A 23,269-nucleotide genomic window follows, 5' to 3' on the forward strand; every position below is an offset into this window, starting at 1 on the left:
CATTTCTGGAGCCAAGCACAAGATCTGTTACACTTTTTTTTTCATATTCAGTAGCGTAAAGTTCAAAAGCATGGGAAGCTTTACATTTGGGTTAAACGTTCATCATATCTGGCACACATTTACATGACTGTATAATGAAACGACTTACCAACAAAACTGAAACATCTAAAATGGAATTATATAAATGGCACTGTAAATGTGGATGATTTCTGAAGACATGTATGTATAGGGTAAGAAGTTTATATTACACAATTGGCACAAAGACAATTCAGGAAGAAGCCCCAAACTCCATTGCAATTTTAATTTCTTTTATTGAAGTCACATCCCTATCACAGTTCTTGAACTTGTAGGTAATGGTGTCAAATTATACTATTAAACTCAACTTTGTAGGGTGCTGGGGTAAATGTACCCTATCAATGTCTTAGTTTCATTAGAATCTACAGCCTGTCAGAACATATTTAAGTCTTTACAGTACATATATACCTATTTAGTAGTGTACAATTTCACTTTCTGTTTGGGGAAACCGGCCTGGTACATTGTGTTCTCTCGCCAGCACACGCACACCGAGCCAGTCACGTTTTCTGGTACTGAGCCCAAATCTCCCGCCAATCAGAGGGCGCCAAAAAACGAAGGGGGCGTGTCTTCGACGAGCCTAATGAAGTGACGTCACCGCAGTCCCCGCCCCGTCACGCCGTAAATGAACGAATACGGTCGTAAACGCCAGCAAAACACAGAATCCGTCGCCTGTTTTGGTATTGGTGCGTCCCTTTTTCACGCTGCGATTTGGGAATACACATCTCCAGGTTTCAGGTCGGATGATCACCAAGCACGTCCGGGCCCAGTAGGTGCCATGGCATGTGTCGTGGCATGAGTTTGCTGTCTGGGGAGGGACGTGGGTTCAGGTCCCGTGTTGTGCATCGTGTGCGGGGTGGACTACGTGACGTGACGGGGCTGCTGGAGCGCCAGTGTCTGCCTCCCCCTGAACTGTGCGGATATCGGCTCAAGGTAGGGTGATGCCATCGATATGTGGATGCAAACAATGTGTACATAAAACGGTGCGAAAACATGCATCCTCCGATCCGGATGTATGTGTGTCCGGCTGGCTTTAGCTGGAAGTGGGCTGTTTGTTTACATCCCGTCGTTTAAGTGATCAGACCTTTTTCTTGGTGTGTTTTGCTGTGTTTCTCTCCGGGTGGGACTACTGAGCATGTGTGGTTTCCATCGGGGGTTGTATTGTAGTTGTCTGTCAGGGTGGCATGCGTAATAGAAACGGGAACATCTGAATCAAGGACCGATCTTTGTGTTGACATGACCTTCTTATACGCGAATGGTCTTTTCTATGATGATTGCTTTTGTAAATAGAGGTCTAGATATGTATGTTTCTGTGTATGTGTGTAGTCTATTCGGTTGGCATTGCTTATTATTTATGGTTCCAGTACTGAAGTCCTAACAAAGGAAACGTCTGATCTGACAGTGCCCCAGTTTTGTACAGAATGTTCAAGGCAGTTTGGCTATGACGTCACCCTGCCTGGGAGGATTGTTAGCTGCTGTTGTAGGCATTTCAGGTCATAGCTAGAGAGCTCAGTGTGTGGATGAGCATCCTTTGTACAAAAGTGGAAGTATCTCAGCAGATAATATAGTTAATTTCAGCTCAATGAAACTCAAAACACAGATAATTGCATTGTACTATGATGGATGCCTTTCTTTTTTCTTCTAAATCTCCATGTATGCATTCGTGCACCCTTTGGAAATGACCAGTATAATGGTCAGCAACCTTTTTTTTTTTTTTTTTTATGAAATCCACCCACAATCATGCCACAGACGTAGGTAATTGAGAATGATGCAGGAAATTAACAGAGCTTCAAATGTAATGTTAATTAATTTCTCTCCCAATGTGGTTCTCTTCTGTCCCCAGACAATCCTAATGAGGGAGATGCTGTTTGCCTGAACAAAAGGAGCCCGAGACACGAGCAGGCACCGCCATGAGCAGTAAAAGTAAATCAGAGAGCCGCAGGAGGCTGTCAGCGGGGCTGCGTGCCGAGATGATGAACAAGCTGAGAAGCCTGCAGCCGGGCAGAACCAGGAACGAGTCTGAGAGAGACTCGGGTTTCTCAGGTCGGCTTTAAAAATTTAAAATTTATTTATAATGAAGTGATTTGTGTTTTATTACACTTTTGGTATCACTGTTCATACTCTTCATGTTTATCACAATTATGGTTTTGTTGAGCTTTTAGAGAGGGTGCAGGTGGAGTCGTCCCAGATTATTGCTCTAGTGCGTCTGTGAGGTGGTGTGAAAATATCAGCGGACAGAATATGAATTTCGCAATCAGCCACTCTGTTTAATGTTTCCTTGTATGCCTCTGCAGTCCTGTTCCTCTTATCGCATTCAGTCTTCTGAAAACATTTTGTTTACTTAGCAGACGGAAGAGGGTGACATTGTTTAAACTGGCAGACTGGCATAGAGGTGTTTTTTTGGCACAGTTTTTTGTTTCTTTAAAATATATTTGTGTAGCTTTGTGTTAGGACCAGGAAGAAGAAGAACATCAAATATTTAAAAGTATTTCACAAGTTGGTCTTGTGCCACTGCTGCAACAGATGGTAATCCTCTGATTATGTCCCTATGTCTCCGTTAGCTCAGTTTTTTTGCCAGCTCTCCCCTGACTTGTCATTCCTTGACTCACAGATGTTAGTTCTGAGTATCTGAGTGCGGTGGATCAGACTGATTCTGAGGATGCACCAAAAACACCGGGCCAGAACCGCAGCTCCAGGCCTCAGCCGCCACAGATGGCGGTGCTGGGAGGGTCTTATCCGGGACTGTCGCCCATGATCATCATGAACAAAATCCTGCTGAAACAGGTACTGAGTGAAGTCTAGAGTGATGCTTCTGTTGGTTACAAGGTCTGACACTTTTGCAAGTGGAAGGACAAGCTGTAAATATTTTGTGGAGACTCTGCTTGATTTCACATGTTTGTGTGACTTGTCCATCTGATACAAGCTTCAGACATTCATTCAGTCTCCAGTCACAGGATCAGAGCTCCTTTTTTATTGGTTTGTTGATGGTTTATGATTTTTTTTTTTTGAAGCATCAGTTTTATGGTGTTGTTTTCTGTTTAGTCAGGTCATGCCTCTCCTCCAGTGAAGCCATGGGGCTTCCATCAGGGGCTTGAAGTGATTCCTCCACCCCAGGTTGTGTTTCTTCAGCCCGTCATCTCGAACAGCAATGCCACCCCCCCGAAAAGTCCCCAGGACAAGAGGCGGCGATCCGAGAAGTACCTGCCCATCCTGAAATCCTACCCCAAAATAGCTCCACACCCGGGGGACGGCTCCTCGGAAAACAGTGGCTCGAGCTCCTCAGGGGTGAGCAGTGTGTCCTCTGCTCGTGAGGGCCGGGTCAGCGTGCTCCGGCACCGGCGGCACAGCAGGGACAAACGGCAGAGTCGCCCGATCTGGTCAGCCAGTCCGGCGCTGTCCAGCCTCCCCCCCACGCCAAGCTCCCAGTCCAGCCCTCGGGAGGAATCGTCTACCCTCACTGGTAGTTTGTCCACCAAGATGGAGGACACTCCTTTGAGTGGCCAGCCAGCCCAAACTAAAGTGTCCCAGGAGTCGGCCTTGTCCCTGCAATCACCCAGAATGCTGTTTCCTCCCCCTGAGTCCGAGACCGCCTCCCTGCCCTCCCAGGCATGCCCGACCCCCGACCCCTCCATGTCCGAGAGCGAGGGGGAGGGCTCCCACTGCTCCCTGTCTGACAACCGGAACAAGAGGAAGCGCTTTTGTAACACCTACAACATCCTGCACAAGTCCGGCCTCCTGGGGATCACGCTACGGACCAAGGATCTGATCCGTCAGAACCGCAAAACCCAGCTGGAGCTGGAGCGCCTGAAAGAGCAGACCTGCCTCTTTGTGCAGGCGGTGAACAGCGGAGACCCCCAGGTCTGGACTAAGCTGCAGCTTGCCATGCTGCAAGCCAACCCCACTGCTGAAGAGAACGGAGAGAAAGTGACTCAAAAAAGGGGACTGGAGGATGAAGACGAGTGAGTGGAGATCTCCGCCCTCCCATCAGCAGACTCGAAACAGAGACCGCAGCCCCTGACCCTGTGCTGGGTTACTTTCTCCGCCTCCACCAGTGTCTGGTTGCTCGGTATGCGGTCATTGCATTCGGTGTCAGATGCGCCCGGCTGAGAACAGCGTTATTTATTCTTCTTGGAAAGGTTCTGAAGCTTGACAAAAAACATAAAAACCTGCAGATCAGGCATGTTGTGTTCAGCATGGCTTTAGCAATATGCGATTTGATTGGCAAGTAGGACATGATCTTTAAATTCTTGCCAGATGAACAAAAAGATAATATAACGTAAAAACTGTGAGGTAGCTGTGTTAGTCTATAAACGACGCACTGTGGCAACGGTTCCCTTTTCATCTCGGAGGATGGTGAGTAAGAACTGCGGACCACTTGTTTGGCTTTAAACTAGGAGTTGTTATGTGAGCCTTGAGAGTGACATGCAATCAGAAGACATGTTTTCATACGGTTCTGGCCCTACCTGAACTGCAGTACAGCTTCTCGGAGTCGGAGGCCTACACATTAAGAATATTTGTCATCTTGTTATTTAAAAGCTAAGAATACCTGATCTTAGAATGAATAAAACAAATTAGCACTTTCTTTTTTTCAGACATTGGAATATTTATATGCTCGAGTTCATATAACAACAAAATGAGTGTACAAACATTAGACGTAAAAGGACGCGTTTTGAATATTGGTCTGGTGCAGTGTGTATCCATCGGCAGTCTTGTCTTTCTTTCCCTTTGAGACGCTGTAATTTATGCCTGTAGGATTAGGCAAGTGGAAGTGACCTCTCCTCTGCAAGGGAGATGGTCACCAGGATATCATGGGATAAGATAGCTCGTCACTCGAATCCCACGTGAGACGCATACTGTACCCTTCACCAAGCTATTTTATCCGCTTTTCTCCAATTAAAACTGTGAGTGAGTGCCCATGTAAGTGGCTACAATTGCAGCAAAATAAATCCATAATAAAAATAATTCTCATGAGGTACCAGCCCTGGAGAACTGCCAGATATCGCTGAAGGAGCCTTATATTGCGGAATCGCCAATTTCCACAATATCTCGATTTACATAAGGCCTTATACACAACACTTTAGACAACCTAAACCTGTAGCATAGAAGGCCTTATTGTTCTGTTGTGTGTTTTTTATTACGAATTGCTTTTTACATTCAATTTAAGAGGGGAGACTGTCAAAACCATTTGTCAGACCATGTGTCCAATATGCAACCACGACGATGTATTATACGATACTGTGTTTTTTTTAATTCCGATTGGTACTTTGTTACTGAAAACAAATGATGAGATATTCTGTTAAGGCAGCTTAGAGCAACAGCAAACAGGGAGGGTGTTGTTGTGAGAGATGATTAGTCTGTCTTTTAAGGAAGGTATTGAGTGTTTTATACTGTACTGTTAGACAATGTCAGAAGTCATTTTCTGAGGATCAGTGATGCATTACTAAATGCTTATTTAAATACAGTTCCGTCAAGAAATGACTTGCCTTTTTTATGTACAAAGAAGTGTATCTGATATTGGGGTGTTTTTGTTTTGGGAATTAAAATTAGAGAACATTACATCAGCCCCCATCTGTTTGTGTGTGTGAGTTTGTGTATTTGTATTTGTAATGTGAAAAAGGCTTGTGAATTGGCTTTATTATATAAAGGACTTAGGCTATGCCTCCAAATTATTTTGGCTGTGGAAACTCAAGGCCTTAAGCAGTCCAATCTTATGAACCATGACCTTTGTCCCGTCATTGTAAGGTCTATGTTTTCATTTTGGGCAATCTGCCCGCTCGGCACTGTGTGAATTAGATTCCCTCAGGTCTATTTATTTTATTATATTCAACTCTTTATGCTGTGCACCCTCTCTCATGCCATATTACAATTATGAAAAGAACACTGGAACTTCCCATCTGTGCTAATTTGTCCTTTTTTCTGCAGTACCATTTTTGCATGTAGTAATCCTTCGCTCAATTGCAACACAACATCCTATCACTGAGAACATGGGCTGATAGCAAGGGGATTGATCAGTAGTTTCAGGAATACAATATTATTTCTAGAAAAGTAATTAGTACTTTTTTCTGGCACACTTCTCTTTGAATGTCTAATGTTGTGGGTGCGTTATTTATTTAAGCTCTAAGAGCATTTTCAAGGGTACGTAAATGGGATAATGTTGCCCTCAGTGACATCCAGTCTCTCAATTGCCTGTGCAAGGTCTCTAGTCTCGTGTATATAGGGAAGTGCTGCCTTCAGCTACATCTTGTCGGTGGACAATCCCATTCTGCACAGGCTGATGCTTAACTACAGTGATGTTCTATGGAAAAGGATTACTGTAAAGTCCTAATAGTGTCACAATGTCAATGATGTAACTTACGTCAAGTTTATGAAGTAAAATGCACTATTTTAATGTCAACGGAGAGTTAAAAGTCTTGCCTTTGGTTACTTGGCCGCATGCTCTGCTGTGTGTGTATGTGTGTGTTTTGTTTTTGTACTCTTGCAAAGTCTGGGGGGCTGTGTCATACCATAAAAGGTGCATTTAAAAAAAACACAAAAAGAAACTTTTACATTATATTACAGTACATTATATTACCTGAATCTTGCTCCTTTTCAAACCTGTGGCTGGGTTTAGTGGTAGATAAACATCTGGCTATTTTTCATTGTATTCTTGAAGTTTTTGTAAACATCAGCGACAAGTGTTGTGCTGAGACGCATTGCCTTGTGATACTGATCTTCATTGGACTAACGGTGTGTGTGAAATTCAGAAATCAACTACCTCACTTCAGAGCTTTGTGTTCTCATCTTTTAAACGTCTGATTAACCTGCCTGCTGTCCCGGTTGCTTTGGAGTCAAGCTGTGCACATGCTTTAACAAAAAAAAAATATATTTGATTAATTTTTGTACTTGTTAATTGATATGTTTTACTCATTTATGTAAAAGCACTATTTCCTTCCATGTAAATATCCTAAGAATGAGTTCATGAATGAGGTCATGTTTTATTGTTCATTTTTTTTTTTTATTCTTCATGCACTGAGGGGTTTGGCTCATTTGTGTGCATGCAAAGGCTACAATTGAACTTTAACTCAAATATCTTGGTCATTTCAGCCTGGTAAAACTAAATGAGATGCTAAGTGGACTTAATGAATATGTACATAAAAGACTTCACTGGTGAGTTACATTGTCAAGTAATAATGCCAAAGGGGTAGCACTGATCGTCCTCTGCCTGGGTCGACTTTAATTGGAATATGTTATAATGCATTGCAGTCAATCTTGATTCTGTCAAGTATCTATATATGGAGAGCTAAATCCATAAATACTTGTTGAAGGACATTTCTTCTAAACAAAGGGAGATGCAACACTATGAGATGCTCTGAAAATATCCAGCAGGGGCCTGTGGCAAGGCTTGATCAGATCTATCCTTTTGTGACCTTGCTTTAAAATGTATTAAATCAAGAAAACTAAAGATGTGTTTGTGTGTGTAATGTAAATATAGAAATCATATGTAACATTGTTACTGATATGATGTCATAAATACGTTATCAGTCGGTCTTGTAAAATGTTAACAATAAAAATGTACATAGATAACCCATCAAGGGGCATTTTATTCCTTCGGCACTAAAGAACATGCACTAATGAAATGTACGTGTTGTGAATATACTATAAGGGATAACATTGTCATTTGAAACCTCGTGAATTGTGCTGCAGTAGTTTAGTTTGAAGTACTTCAGTCGTTCTGCAAAGTGATTGCTTAAGAATACCAGATGAGTGACCTGTAATGGTGTCTGAATTCAAACTGTGCCTCCTCGGTTTGTAGATTTAAGTATTTATCCATCGTAATTCATTCTTATTGTGTTCTGGTTGGGTTTCTAAGTAGAAAGCACAGCAAATAAAAATGTATCACGTGTTTAATGTAATTCTGAGATGCTACCAACCAGTTTAAACGTTCTATGGAAATTTAAAGATGTCCTACTTTGATCCCCTTTTTAAAAAGTTGTTTGGAAAATGTATTATACTGTAAATTTTCATGGAGTTGTATTGCTTTTGTAGGTTAAGTCCCATTTTGTGTCCCAATTAATCCAGAGTATATTTTGTGTGGTCTTATACAACAAAGTAGGTTGAAAATTGGTTGGGGTAATAATACAAGCATTATAATGGTTTGGGGGTATAACTGCTGAACTTGTTAGAAAAATCTATTTGAATTTGACCTTGCACCACAGAATGGGCAAACTGAAATGCTATGCAACCCTCAGAGAAGGCAGATAGTGTCACAGAAATTTACTGTTGCATTTATGAACTCTCATTGGTTTTCTGAAGTGCACTTTTTTGTACATTTTTTTTTTATCAGATTTTTTGCATTGACATGTTTGCTTAATAAACAATCTTTTTTTTTAAACAAAAACAAAAGCATATCTTTCTTGTCAAAAATATTTGCGAGTAATAGTTCTATAGAAATTCAAACCTACTAAAGAGGGTTGGGAGATAAAGATTAAAGAGTATTTTTCACTTTATTTCTGTGTAACATGAATGAACAATTTGCAAGCATCAAAAGACATAAAAATACAAAGTTTTACAAATACATTATTTTAGTTTTTTTTTGTTTAGTTTTTTAAAGCCTTATGTTTCAACACTGCTACTTTTTAATCATAATTTGCAGCTAATCTTTATTTTCAAACATTTGCTTAAATACATGGAGCAAACAATACCATTCTATGAACAGCATCTTATTTTAATTGAAAAATATATCTACAAAATTTTAATTCTATGGAAGTATAATTTTGAAACTGTAGAGTTTAACAAAGATAGCACAGATTGGTTTTCTTTGTCAGATATCTACAACAGAGCAATATTTCAGTCCTGTACATGTGCTACATTTGCAGAATCAGGATTTGAATGGCTTGGCACATTTTGGTATCAAATTTACATTTGACATGGTCCAAAATTACATTTTGATTTAATAAATATGAAAAATTCTCTTCCATGCCCTGGGGAGGAAAAGGAACAGTCCTCAGAAACGAAAGACCCATGATTCTCTCTTGTATAGCATAGTGTGTACTATGTGTACTAAAACCCCTCTTAGGATGCCTGGACAGTCTTTAAATGAGTCAAAAGCATTTATAAACTTTACAGAAATACAACAGAACCTGCTCAATGTTTCTTACCTTAACACGAAAATGCAGAAGATGCGTATTAAGCTTAGAACAATAACCAAATACACATCCCTTAGGTATTTAGAGTAGTCATGAATATATACATTCTAAGGCATGTACCTAGAACTTCACAAACAGACATACTTAATATAATGAACTAATATTTCAAAAAGCTTCTTTCAAAAAGGCAGTGCTTGGAACAGTAAACTGGCTCCTGCAAAACCCTTTCTAGCCTGTTTTGTATTGTTATAATCCCCATAAATAAAATGTTATATTCATGCAAACACTATTTTAAAACAATAAAAAGCTGTGGATTTAAAAAAAAAGACATCTTTTTTTTCTCCTGTGGTTTTCAGTCTTAAGTTGAACACTTTTATAGGAGTAGCCCTTCTGTTTTAAGATGAACACCACAAGGAGACTGATAATCCCTGAAGTATTTTAGAGAAAAGTTCAGTTTCTGACCATGGATGAAATCAAATCAAATACAAAATGCTGGTCAATGCAAAGAAAGTAGTCGTCTGCCAAAAGCTTAATGCAGTCTGTATTATTCCTGTAGAACAATCCTGGGCATAACAAATAATTTAAAGGCATATAATTTAGATCAAACTGGGAATGTTCGTGTTAACATGGAGATTTTCAGGATACATTTGAACCATATCTTGCAAGATTACATTACTCTTTAATACTAAGAGGGAACTCTGAGCCGTTTTAAGACCTCAGTGGCTAAGGGCTGGGGAGATTAAACTTTAAACATACATGGGCTACAGATGCCCCGATATTCTACCTGCATGGAAGCACTGAGAAAGCAGTTATTGGAGGGAAGGAAGGCTCCCGGTGCCAATTCAGAATAATATCTTGCTGCAGCAACACAACTTTAAAATATAAACCAAAGAAATGCATGCACTTGATAGTCATAGCAGTGTATGATACAGGAGGTTAAACAAATCCCATCCTTGCTGAGTTTGGCCTTTTACAATGCCACTGTGATCTTCTCAGTGTTATATAAGAGTGAGATAGCATACTATAAAAAGTCTATGTATATCGTGGCTCACTGGGCCCTTGGGTTTGTTTGCATGACTACAATCTTTGAAAGGAGAAAAACTCATTTAAAATCAAGTGATTCTGCCGTGCTTTTATCATAACCTTAATGCCCCAAAGATACTGCTTGGCCATGCTCTCCTGAAGAAAATGATTGAAATTATTTGGTTAAAAATGATATCTGTGTAAATGGGGCCATGCTATAGGTGGAGTGATTCCAACAGAAAGTGAAACACTCCATGGTACAGTAATTTGGCAGAATTTCCCCCAAAGCCTGGGTATCCTGGTGTCACTGTGTTTCATCAACACCTCTGGTCGATTCATGTTTTTTTTAGTCATAAGGTACAAGTACAACATACATGTGCAAAATGGTGCGGCAATACATTGATATTCAATTTACTAGGAAGAATATATATGTTGATATGTGATACATTATAATGGTTGCGAACACTACCAATGATTGATTCTGGAAGCTTGCAAAGTGATGAATAAAAGAATGGTCCAGAGAAGCTAGCTACGTATGCATGTTTGTATATTTTACACAGTGGTACTTCTTCACCTCTACAATAAACACACTAAGAAGAGTTAGATGTGAGCCTCACTCCAGCAGAGGTGGGCCCGAGTGCCGAGTATCCCATAATGCCTCAGCTGCCTTTCTTGTTGTCATCTTGCGGCGTCTCCACCGTCTGCACCGGCAGGAAGAACCCCAGCAGCCAGCGCCTGCCGAACACGTCACTCAGGTTGGCCCTCCAGGAGCTGTGCGCCTCCACCAGCTGGCCCTTCCACACCTGGCACCAGGTCTGCCCCCGCGCCACCAACAGCACCTGTTGGCAGCAGAATCCCGCGCAGGTCAGCCCGATTCCCAGCCACACGTACAGCATGAGGACCAGGAAGAACTGCTGCCCCGGGATGGCACCTGCCGAACGCAAAAGCAGCCCAATTACACCGGCGCCAGTAGGGTGTGAAACAGCTGCCTGTCAGTCATTCCACCTGAGACCGGTCAGTGTGGTTTATTGTCTCATTTTAAACATTTGTCTTAACTTATTATGTTAAATTACCATTAGTGTATAGTATTATATCATGCTGAATCAATTTTGATCTTCTCAAGTCCACAAAATAAGAATGTTCTACCTTATCTTACATTCTAGAACCATGTGGATTGACAGAGAACATTCTGTTTAGAACCAGACTGGCTGCACGAGAGACCCACCTAAAAAGAAGTAACCAGTCGACAGAGGCAGGAGGGTGAGGAAGGTCAGGGGATTCTCGAAGGAAATGGAGTATTCCACCGTCAGATATGCCACTCCTAAAACCAAGGAGTACAGACAGGTGCACGAGGTGTAGATGCAAAACATAATGAAGTAACGCATGTTCTTGTTCCCGATACAGTTGCCGGTGAAAAAGCAGTGGTGGTCCCTCTTCAAGATCACCTTCTTGCACAGTTTACAGAAGTGCCGGCCATTGAAGAGGTAATGGGCGTCCACTCTGTCGGGGCAGTCGGGCGAGCACACAGGCACGATGTGGTCGGTGGCGCTCTCCGCTGGGTAGCGAATGGTCATCACATAGTTGCCCAACGCGTTCAGCATCAGGTAGAGGAAGACGACGGTGTGGAGCAGGGTGGCCGTGCCGAAACCCGCGTCCGGTCTGGCGAAGATGGTCGGTAAGAAGAAATAAAAGTGCAGGGCGAACGTGACCACCGTGGCTGTGAAGAAGTAGGTGGGGGCAATGGCATTGAGGAGTCTCAGCTTCAACATTTTGAAATACATTCCTGTTGGGGAGAAAGAAGAGTATTGTGATGTGTCTTGGAAATAAACCAGACAGTGTTGGGTTGACTGTCATACTGTACATTATATACAACAGACACATTGTTTATTAGTATTGTTCTTAAATGTGTCTAGTCAAAATGGTGGGACTTTAAATGATTGCGACCGTGGCTATATATGTCTAATATCTTAGGTTCCTCTATTACCAGTGGTGTCAGTGTTGTTTTGAGGAGATAGGTATTTGGTTATTATGTCTGTAATAACCGAAAACCCTCAGACCTGTTTCTTGAGTGGATTATTCCAGAATTACCATGATCTTATAAACACGTCAGGTGAAGGAGTTATGTGGTATTTCCATGATTAGGACTTTACAATACACTCTTCTCCTGGTTATGTCTACTGTTTCATAAAAGGAACCAATCTCTCTCTCTCTCTCTCTCTCTCTCTCTCTCTCTCACACACACACACACACACACTCACATCTAAATCGCACCGAGAGATTTATGGATGACACTTGGTTATTAAATCATCCAAAAAAAACAAAAAAAACACAATACTCTAATGAAATACTTGTGCATTTACGAACACTGAACCCGAATTTCTTTTTTGCAGATAGTATGATGTCAATATGTGCCACTGTTATATCGGTCATTAGAAATCATGAGTGTGCGATGCACTGTTTGTAAAGACATGTTTTTATAACGCCGGTTTAGAAGAAAGAAGAAGAAGAAGCAGAGGAAGAAGAAGCAGAAGACGCAACACACAATTCGCACCACAACAGATCAACAGATACGTGTATAACACTTGATTACGCATCTCATTTACACAGAAATGACCCCGATAGCTCAGTCACTCTACCTGCCGTCGGCTGCCGGGCTGGCGGGGAGCTGTTCCTTCAGCACCTACAACCACCGCTGCTGCGCGGCCGCTGACGGAGTGGCGGTGCTGCTCGGGTTCCCGTGGGGCGCATGTCCGCAGATCTGCGCGGCTCCACCAATGGGAGCGGCGCGATTCCGCAGATCTGCGCAGAGCTGCGAACACGTGCCCTCCAAGAACCACTCATTCAAAAAAGAAAAACAAGGAGTTTACGGGTGTCAAGAAGACCCCAGTGCCGCCGTCGTGCTTCGGCCGCAGTGGCGCTGGGCTGCGTTGCGCCCCCTGCTGGCGGGGACACCAGTGACGGTCACGACTGCGCAATTGGATGCAGGTGATTAGGAAAAAAAAAAGCACGTGTCTTGTTTAAACGAATAAAGGGTGTCCATTGTGTCGCTAATTAAGGCATGCGCAATGCCAACACCTTTTTTTAAACGCATTTGTGTGTATCTGCCTATCCTGCTTGTATACATACCCTTTTCTCAAACTAAATTGATAGTGAATAGTTTAATTGTCATATAATGTTGAGCTGGGTGTTGTGTCATTCACTTGTTTTCTTTCCAATATCTTTCAATAACATGTATAATATACGGGTAGGTAACCACCATTTCTCTCCCACCAGTTCTCCAATGTGCAGCTCCTTTGTCTGCTCTATGCTGTTAGCGACATTTTGCCAGCAGGCGTCAGTGTTCATTAATTAAATCCGCTCCAGTGCCAGAAACAGTTTATTTCTACTACTACTACTACTACCCAACCGCCAATTCGCAGTACAAGCTTTATCTTTAAATGAATTTTTAAAACACACTAAAATGTATTAAAAAATCTACTGCTTTCCCACTGATACACCCACCAAAGAATAATATTGATTGTGATTATTATATTATTATTATTATTATTATTTATTATAGCAACTTACAGAAGTTACATTGTTGTCGGTAACAATGTTGCGTCAGGGCAGGATTGGTGGATGATCCCTTATCTGTGCGCAGGTGCGTTAGTTTGCCGACGCTCCCTGGCAGGTGGGAGTTGCTGTGCTGGTGCTGGTGCTGGTGCTGGTGCTGATGCTGATGCAGATGCAGGAGAGCAGGACGGGTCCTCCTCGCAGCGCAGCGCCTACGTCTCCCTGCAGGTGAGAGCTTTCATCTGCGATGCCCTGGTCCCGGCAATTAACGCTGTGGTTGTAGCTTTTAGGGACCTGGATAGCAGGCAGCTGCTCTGTGGGCGAATGGACCCATTTCAGTGAAGTTGCAGCTTGAGAAGCAGTGGGTGGACCGGAGGGCAGCGGTTGTATCTATCAGTACTGCAGCAGTGAATGGAGTGAAAATAGCTACGGGCTGCACAGGCGGAGTGGGTTCATGCATGAAGGATACAAAGGTACAGAAATGTAGATAAGGGGAAATTGGAGGCAAGGTGGGTGAGTGTTTGAGCAAATCCGGTTATTGTATTAGATGTGGACTTGTTTTTCAAAGGGACTCCTCCCATTTGCGATGCCTGCTAAACAGTGCATGCACTTTGAAAATGGTCAAGGATCATGGTTTGTATGAAAACGGCATTTCTGTGTGAATAATGGCCATGCACAGTGATTCATAATAAAGACGTCAATAATGCGGCGTGTCCGTGCATCCTGTGACGCTGCAGTTCTCTGTTTATCTGTCATATCCCATCTGCGCCAGCTGTTTATCTCTGTCTTTAAATACGAAATGATCTACTAAGTTCTGTGATTCATTTTAGAAAGGTAATTATAAGGTTTCGGCACAGAGTGATGTCAGTTTCCAACTCCAGGCAACTTGCATCAATCATGGCACTTGAATAAAGCTCCGTCATGCTTGTGGCAATGCAGGGCAGCGCTCTTTGTAATGTATTCGCGCATTACGCTTTTATTAAACCCTCATCATCTCTTTCTCGGAAAGGGATAAGTGGCTGTGATCCGCCTGAACCCCTCCGTTTCCAGTCACTCACTGTAATTATTGTGCTTCTCACAGCTACCAAACCCGTATTCAATTACATAGTTTTATTTGCTTTTTATCCAGTATTCACAGTGTAAATGGGTGTGTGATAGAAAACATATAGAAAAAGCACACACGTCTGTTTACCTTCAACATATGATATAACCTGTTCATACAAAAGCAGAGCAGAGGCCTCTAAAAAGTGGATAAGTTTTCCGTTTCTTCTTTCAGCTCTTTTTTTTTAGTCCTTTAATTCTGAATGCATTGCTCATCAAATTTCAAGCATTTATTTATTTATTTTATATGTATTTATATTTTTCTTTATTCTTACAATACACTACTGTATTTACAGACACTTACAGAAACAAACACAGGCTTTCTGACACACAAAATGCAAAATCCCGACAAAGAGCATTACTTTTTGCATTGCTTTTTACCTTTGCAAATAAACTGATATTTATGAGTATATGATGCTTTCATTTTTTTTCTAACATAAAGTTAATGCAGCATGAAAGAAAAAAAGTTTGCTGCTGCACATCTGTTTGACATTTGTGAGAGGAGAAGCTTTTAAGAAAATTGGGAAATGTTAGAAAGATAATAGTCAACTGATTGTAATTCAGAGGGTACAGCTTGTTCCTGGGGCTGCCATTCAGCAGGTCTTTTCTTTTCATGTTCATAGGATCGAGATATGCTATTTTAAAATGGCTTGTCACAATTATCTGTATGATTATTAAATGGAATTAATATCAAGGGCCATTTTTTCATATACAGATGTAGTTCAAAGATGCACGGCTTACGGTTCCTTCTACTCTTTCAAATTTAACAGTGTGTGTTCAATATTAAAATGTAGAAGAGAGAGATCCCAGGCTAAATCCACTTTAAGATGTCTACCCAGGATGTGTGAATCCTGAAAATGCTACTGTTTGTCAAAGGGGACACCGAGGATAACAGCCAATCTCTCCTCTCATGCCAGGGAAGAGATAATCGCCGTGATTCTAAGAAAGATTTATTTTCAAGCAGCAGACGCATGAATTTTTAATTGGTACTTTGGCAAAGATTAAACCTTGATATCACATTCACAGCGTGCCGAAATAAAGCCCAGTTTTAACTGCTGGCATTTTCAAATATTCATCACTAGCAAAACATAAGGGGTTAATGAAGCTTTGATCTATATTTAAGCTACACAAAGCAGGTTTACCTCAAGTGACACGGCCAGAAGTTTCTTGTTTAGTCCCAAAGCATCATTAAAAGTCTCTGCAGCAACTTCCTCTGGCACTCGAATTGGCCCCGATAGGACAGTTGACCCCAGTAGGTGTCCCATCAGTAGGTCTTGGGTGTCCTGAGATCAATGTGTTTCCAGCCTTGTGTCCACACCGAAGACTGTAAACCATAGAGCGCATTGGGAGACACTTTGTCGAGGGCTGTTCAAATCAGGGGAGTTCTGCTTTATGTGTCTTTATAAGGAAAGTTTAAGTGACAGGGCAACTGGGCAAACTGTTTTCTGACACGTCCTTTTTCATACCGGTGGGAAAAAACGTTTTTCATTTGTGTTGTTGTGGTTTTAAGATTGTCATGCACGTAAGTCCGAGAGTAAGCTATCACTTCTGGGAATACTATAATGTGACTTTGTGGGGAGAGTTTGATATTGCTGCTCAGGATGTTGGATAATTGACCTTTGATGTGAATCTGGAAGGGGAGAGTTTATATGGAAGAGGAAGATCTGAAGGATGAAAGAGAAGGAACATGGAGTGGGAAATGTGTTGTTTATATTGGAAATGCTGAGCTGGGGTGTTAAAATACGAAGACCAAGAGCCTTTGCAGAAAATATTCTCTTGTTTTGGTGTTATTGTTTTACATGAAGTTTTGTTTTCCCTCAAATCCTTGAATTAATGACACAAATTGTATATATTTAGATGTAGGCAGCACAGCCTCTTTAATGTTTGCTGTGCTTCTGATTTAAGGTAGGATTTAATGCTTCTCTGAGCTGCAGCCCAACTCCATATGTGACCGCAAAGAGAAAGTACGCTGTGGTGTTTTGTCACTAAACTGCAATCAAAGTTTGTGCTCTAAAAGAGTAGTGCTTAACTCTGTGTGAGAAAGTGACGGAGAGCTCGGGGAGTGAGTTACGGGTCACACGGAGCTGGGTGTTTGGCGCGATGGAGGGAGGGGATTATTTGAGCGAAGCTGGGCAGAACAACATGGGATTCACAGACTGTGGCTCGGCAAGGCAACGGCACAGCAGTGAAAAGCAGCGTTTTAATGTTTTATTGTTTTAATATCACTTTCAACTTCTGCTGCTGCGCTCTCATGTTACTGCTGTGCTCTGTAGAGTCAAGTGTCTCGGTTTTTCACTGCAGTGCAGTATCACAGTCCAGAGTAACGATACAGAATCTTATTTAGATGGGAGCCTTATCCATGTATGAACTGAATATTTACATGTTTAAGAAAATAATCATAATTAAAAAAAGTTGATATTAGGAATACAGATGACAGTATAAATGAGAAATGGTCTTAGTTACATGTGGGCTGTTTTGGAGTATTATTTTGATTAATTTAGCCAAATTGTGCACTAAAATAATTAAGGTTCTGAGTTACTGAATCAGATTGTGTGATTTTCACGGGCCTAGCTTGAGACCCGAGTTGGCTCAGGCTGTGGTTCAGACTGTTGCTCTTGCGTAGGTAACCTTTTGATTTAATGTTCTGGTGCACAGAGCCAAATCTCTCCGTTCGGGTCTGGGGTGCCATTTCATGCTTCTGCACAGAAAATCTCAAATGTATATAGATTTTACTCTGATTAGTAGTTATCCCTATATGTTCAGCAGTGATCCGCAAACATTTCAACCCCGACACACGTCTACTTAACATTTTGTCGGGAAACCAACCCCGAATCCTGAGCGTCTGTATCTGCTGTTCAGTGAAATGAATCCTCCCTTATCTCCAATGAGTTGAAAATGAAAGTACTTTCCCCGAAACACATTTGCAGAACACATTTAATATGCAGGTAATAATTTATTCATAAACTCTGTTGTTCTGTTCTTAAATCTTTTGTTGAATTGACACTGAGTGGGCGCCGAGGAGTGGTGGGTCAGGGCCCGTCTGTGGGACACGCAGCCACGGCAGGAAATTGACACCCGGCCGAGGCGGAGGATGGTGTCTCGTGTGGAGAATCTGCCAGCAGCAGAAACAGAAGAGGAAAAATCAATGACGTTTCAAAGGAAAACGACTTCAGAAGTTGTTCAAAACAGCCTCTCAAGCTAGGAAATGCAGACAGACTTTTAGTTTGTCTGTGAACTCCTATTGAAGAGAGGCTGAGAGGGAATTGAATCGGCAGGGGAGCGGATCTGGAGGAGTGAGGTTTCATGCATTATTCCCTTGTTGGTTCTTTTGTAATTGTTTGTATTTCTTCTGTCGTTTCGATTGCCTAAGAAGCCCCATTCCCCAATGTAACATTCCTTCCTGTCATTTGAAAGAAAATGCTTTTGTAATGTATGTTTTTCCAAAAGAATATTAACATCTGATTTCATATTGTTCATCCCACTACTGACTTGAACTTACTGCCACCAAACAAGGAAAGTGGGTCCAATGGTCTCCTCTCGTTTCTAACCTTTATGTTCTTAACTTAAATAATAACCATATTTTAGAATTAATTGTTCATTTATTACTAAAATGAACATTATGACCTCCCTGGAGAACTGCTGTGCTAAAGCCTTTTTCCAGATGTCACTGGGCTCCAGTAGGATGAGGTATGAAGCTCGGTGCCTGATTAAGACAGATTAATTTGAATTTGCAGACCTTTCCCTCATTAATTGCACATACTTCAGATTTCGCTCACAGACCTGTGAAGAGTGGAAGAGTAAATTAAATGCGCACAGGACACTTTGTCGTATTCCAGTACTGAAAACCTCAAGGTCACTCTGTATGCAGTCTGTAGTTGTTTTTTAATAAGTCTTTTGCTTCAATTGCGCACTGAAGGGTTTTCATGCATTTTTGAGTTGGCATATTTGAGTTCTGAAACATAGCTAATGCAGTTTAACAGCCTAATTGATGTATTGGAGTCCTTTTATTGATTAAATGCTGTTTATTGTCTGTGTGAATTTGAATCCAGGGGTGGCCTTTCAAAAATATCTCATCGTGTGTGGGTAAGATGAGTTCTTTTAAATGCGGATCACCATTATGTCTGTGTATGCCTGAAATGGATTAATTTGTGTCCCCTGTGATAATTGTGCCTTGCTGATGCATCATAGTGACAACTTGGTCCTCCCACTCTTTTTTTTTTTTTGCTTTGCTCAGTGCTGGGCTCCTGCCAGACAGACGTCTTTGGGGATGGTGGACGCACAGCGCACCGAGGCCCTGTCTGTCACCTGATTAGAAGGGCACAGAGTCACTTATTGCTTCTGGAGGATGTGTTTCTCAAGAGTGGGGTGAATTTAATCATGGAATCATCTCAGTGTTAGCCTGTCCCCGGTCCCCTTGGGGTGGCGCTTGTCTCGGAGACTGTCAGTGTATTTTTAGGGTGCTTAGTGCTTCTGCTCTGTCAGTTCCTCACCAGTCGTCCTTCTCGCAGATGTAGCCTCAGCTACTGTGATACGGCCGTCAATGTATGAATGGAGGACGTGTATTATTTTAATGGCATTCTTAATTTTCACGCACAGAGCTGGGTACCATGACTTTTGAATCGTGTCTATAGAAGGCTGCTGTAACCGAACTGCTCTGTTCGTCTAATCCAAAGAGATTCGCTGTGAGTTTCCTTCTGTCGTGTAAAACTGTTCACTCCTGTGTCTAGTGTTCGAAATCTGTCCCTGAAAGCCCTGTCTCTATTGCTTGAACTCCTCCCACTGTCCTTTGAGGATTACCACTCAGGTGATGAAACCAACCCCCTGTCTCCTGTCTTGGTATTGCACACAGCCCTGTTATTTATCCCCCTGCTTAATGAGGCCCGGCTAAATGGGTTTGTGTGAAATCAGCCAGTCAGGTTCGATTGGATTAGTTCTGCAGCCGTGCGCTCAATTGCTTTCCAGTACGGTCATCCGAAATGTTGCTTTTGGCAGCTCGGTGGGCGGATGAATCCGTGCCGATTTGTCTAGTACACCACTACATCACTTTAAACCCTTTTTAATCGTCTTCTTCTCATTTTAAAAGAAAACCTAGATCCCGAGATGAAAAGCTGCTCTAGATTTTAAATTTTAGAGCTTCAGGAAGGAAGGAGACATTTCTCAATGTATACAGATTGGTTTGTAGAAGCATTGTTTCTCACACAGTGTCTCCAAACACAGCGTGCTGTTTAGTTCAAGTGAAGACAATATACATCCAGGAAGCAGGTGTTTAATTTACAGTGAGGGAGAAAAGTTTTTGATCCCCTGCTGATTTTGTACGTTTACCCACTGACTAAGAAACGATCAGTCTATAATTTTAATGGTAGGTGTATTTTAACAGTGAGAGACAAAATAACAAAAAAATGCATTTCAAAAAAGTTATAAATTGATTTGCATGTTAATGAGGGAAATAAGTATTTGACCCCTTCGACTTAGTACTTGGTGGCAAAACCCTTGTTGGCAATCACAGAGGTCAGACGTTTCTTGTAGTTGGCCACCAGGTTTGCACACATCTCAGGAGGGATTTTGTCCCACTCCTATATGCAGATCCTCTCCAAGTCATTAAGGTTTCGAGGCTGACGTTTGGCAACTCGAACCTTCAGCTCCCTCCACAGATTTTCTATGGGATTAAGGTCTGGAGACGGGCTAGGCCACTCCAGGACCTTAATGTGCTTCTTCTTGAGCCACTCCTTTGTTGCCTTGGCTGTGTGTTTTGGGTCATTGTCATGCTGGAATACCCATCCACGACCCATTTTCAATGCCCTGGCTGAGGGAAGGAGGTTCTCACCCAAGATTTGACGGTACATGGCCCCGTCCATCGTCCCTTTGATGCGGTGCAGTTGTCCTGTCCCCTTAGCAGAAAAACCCCCCAAAGCACAATGTTTCCACCTCCATTTTTGACGGTGGGGATGGTGTTCTTGGGGTCATTCCTCCTCCTCCAAACACGGCGAGTTGAGTTGATGCCAAAGAGCTCGATTTTGGTCTCATCTGACCACAACACTTTCACCCAGTTCTCCTCTGAATCATTCAGATGTTCATTGGCAAACTTCAGACGGGCCTGTACATGTGCTTTCTTGAGCAGGGGGACCTTGCAGGCGCTGCAGGATTTCAGTCCTTCACGGCGTAGTGTGTTACCAATTGTTTTCTTGGCGACTATGGTCCCAGCTGCCTTGAGATCATTAACAAGATCCTGCCGTGTAGTTCTGGGCTGATTCCTCACCGTTCTCATGATCATTGAAACTCCACGAGGTGAGATCTTGCATGGAGCCCCAGACCGAGGGAGACTGACAGTTATTTTGTGTTTCTTCCATTTGCGAATAATCGCACCAACTGTTGTCACCTTCTCACCAAGCTGCTTGGCGATGGTCTTGTAGCCCATTCCAGCCTTGTGTAGGTCTACAATCTTGTCCCTGACATCCTTGGACAGCTCTTTGGTCTTGGCCATGGTGGAGAGTTTGGAATCTGATTGATTGATTGCTTCTGTGGACAGGTGTCTTTTATACAGGTAACGAGCTGAGATTAGGAGCACTCCCTTTAAGAGAGTGCTCCTAATCTCAGCTCGTTACCTGTATAAAAGACACCTGGGAGCCAGAAATCTTGCTGATTGATAGGGGATCAAATACTTATTTCCCTCATTAACATGCAAATCAATTTATAACTTTTTTGAAATGTGTTTTTCTGGATTTTTTTGTTGTTATTCTGTCTCTCACTTTTAAAATACACCTACCATTAAAATTATAGACTGATCATTTCTTTGTCAGAGGGCAAATGTACAAAATACTTTTTTCCCTCACTGTATTAAATAAGGAATTTTGGACTACAGGCCTAGAACAATCACATTAACCCTGCTGTTGGAGGGCTTGTCGGGTTACTGGAGAAAATCTGTCTCTGTTCGCAGCCTTCTCAGCACTGCTGGGTTTAACTCGCCGGGAAGGCAGGAGTGATAGAAAGAGGTGATGGACAGTGTGGGAAATTTCTTCATTTTGGTCTCTTTCCAGACTAGGACAGATGACGAACAAAGAGGGCTGAGAGGAGAGGTGGTATTGTTGGAGTTGAGACCAAGCTTGCAACCCCAAAGATAAACGGTCGGCCAGGCCTTGTCAGCAGAGTTTTGACAATCGCATTTCTCAACAGAGGCCAGTAAACAGTCTTTGGCCATCTTTCACTTCACTTAAGTAATGATTGCAGTGTACAAAGGCTTTGTATTGGAAGTTTTAGATTTTTTTTCTTCTGGCAGGAACAAGGTCTTGAGTAGTGATGATATTGGCTTTAGATTTGTGTTTTTCTGATATAATGCACATTGTTTAACTATTTGTACCATGTGGTCTGATATCTTATCTGTGTTCTATACTGGGTGATTACACTACATGATAAGGTCTTTCCAGTATCACTTATTAGTTTTTTTATTTGACTAATTAAAATAGACTATGGTACAAATTATTCAGCGGTGATTATACAAGCTGATGCAGGAGCAGCTTGGTAGGAGAGAGGATGTAGATATGACTCATAACATATGCTGGAGCCCCGGTCTTTGTTGTATCTGTGCAAGGCCTGCTGTTCTTCAGTTCATGAGAAGAAGAGACCCAGAGATCCGACAGCTAGCTGGGGTATTTGATTTTCAGAGAGTAGACGCAAGAGTCGGGACTACAGGTTCAGGACGGATTGTATTTCCGTCTTTGGTTCTCTGTGTCTCTTGGTGCCATGCTGCGTCGTGCATATGGAGAAGCCTGCACCATATTGTGCCTTTCCTTCTGGTCACACCACTACTCTCCCCTCCAGACCCTCTCGCCCACATGGCATCATTAGCTGCTCTTATTGACAGGTCTGGAGTTGCCCGTCAGATGCCAGGCACTGGTGTTTCAGACACACAGCTGAACTTGGTTGCATTTCACGGCTCCGGACATCCCCCAGACATCCGTGTTCTTCAGCATGTTTCTCCGCTTCATTTTCTCTCTGTACATTTAGGCAACAGGATTTTATTTTCTAATCTGGCAGGATTTTCAAAATGTTTCTTTGAAAAAATAAGTTGTATTCATTTGATTTGTTTTTGTAATCTTTCTTGAGTGTAAGATGCCAGGCTCACACTGTAAATTGCTAACATGATTAGGTGATATCAGACAAGCTTCTGGGCTTCTTGCCAGAGATCTTTTCTTTTGACGTATTTTCTTCATTGGGGGAGGCAGGGTTACAGGGCTTTGCTGAGAGGCATTTTAACTAACGCCCACTTCTCATCAAATACTTCAGTAAAGAGAAACTCTCAATGATAAATCACTATCCTGTACAGATAGAGAAGAATTATGGTTTTAAATAGGGTCATCATGTCCTGAGTTTTATTCTGCGTTTTATATATTTTTAGAAAC

The 23,269-nt window shown here is 42.1% G+C and overlaps 3 protein-coding genes across 3 annotated transcripts in view; 2 read left to right on the forward strand and 1 right to left on the reverse strand.

The window, feature by feature from the left end:
• Nucleotides 1-700: 700 nt before the first annotated feature.
• Nucleotides 701-8,454, forward strand: LOC136716777 (CLOCK-interacting pacemaker). Its single transcript, XM_066694157.1, has 4 exons — nt 701-1,005; nt 1,916-2,115; nt 2,684-2,856; nt 3,115-8,454. The coding sequence occupies exons 2-4, from the start codon at nt 1,983-1,985 to the stop codon at nt 4,033-4,035; spliced, it is 1,227 nt and encodes a 408-aa protein (XP_066550254.1). The 5' UTR covers nt 701-1,005; nt 1,916-1,982; the 3' UTR covers nt 4,036-8,454.
• Nucleotides 8,455-8,536: 82 nt separating this feature from the next.
• zdhhc22 (zDHHC palmitoyltransferase 22) lies at nt 8,537-12,926 on the reverse strand. Its single transcript, XM_066694158.1, has 3 exons — nt 12,857-12,926; nt 11,446-12,003; nt 8,537-11,151 (listed from the first exon to the last, which is right to left on the reverse strand). Exons 2-3 carry the CDS (start codon nt 11,999-12,001, stop codon nt 10,880-10,882), a joined length of 828 nt encoding a protein of 275 aa, XP_066550255.1. The 5' UTR covers nt 12,002-12,003; nt 12,857-12,926; the 3' UTR covers nt 8,537-10,879.
• A 942-nt stretch (nt 12,927-13,868) lies between these two features.
• The window catches only part of tmem63c (transmembrane protein 63C), a 36,266-nt gene continuing 26,865 nt past the window's right edge, over nt 13,869-23,269 (forward strand). The window contains exon 1 of the mRNA XM_066694504.1: nt 13,869-14,000. The gene's annotated coding sequence lies outside the window, so the exon portion shown is untranslated. The remainder of the gene's footprint in view (nt 14,001-23,269) is intronic.

This window comes from Amia ocellicauda, chromosome 21 (assembly GCF_036373705.1).
Source record: "Amia ocellicauda isolate fAmiCal2 chromosome 21, fAmiCal2.hap1, whole genome shotgun sequence".
Classification (NCBI taxonomy): Eukaryota; Metazoa; Chordata; class Actinopteri; order Amiiformes; family Amiidae; genus Amia; species Amia ocellicauda.

What these genes read in the sequence shown, in the direction of transcription:
- LOC136716777 (XM_066694157.1), top strand. Translation starts at nt 1,983, where the DNA reads ATGAGCAGTAAAAGTAAATCAGAGAGCCGCAGGAGGCTGTCAGCGGGG. An exon ending in GAGAGACTCGGGTTTCTCAG is followed by an intron (nt 2,116 to 2,683) that starts GTCGGCTTTAAA and finishes CTTGACTCACAG; the next exon opens with ATGTTAGTTCTGAGTATCTG. An exon ending in ACAAAATCCTGCTGAAACAG is followed by an intron (nt 2,857 to 3,114) that starts GTACTGAGTGAA and finishes TTTTCTGTTTAG; the next exon opens with TCAGGTCATGCCTCTCCTCC.
- zdhhc22 (XM_066694158.1), bottom strand. Translation starts at nt 12,001, where the DNA reads ATGTATTTCAAAATGTTGAAGCTGAGACTCCTCAATGCCATTGCCCCC. An exon ending in GACTGGTTACTTCTTTTTAG is followed by an intron (nt 11,152 to 11,445) that starts GTGGGTCTCTCG and finishes TGCGTTCGGCAG; the next exon opens with GTGCCATCCCGGGGCAGCAG.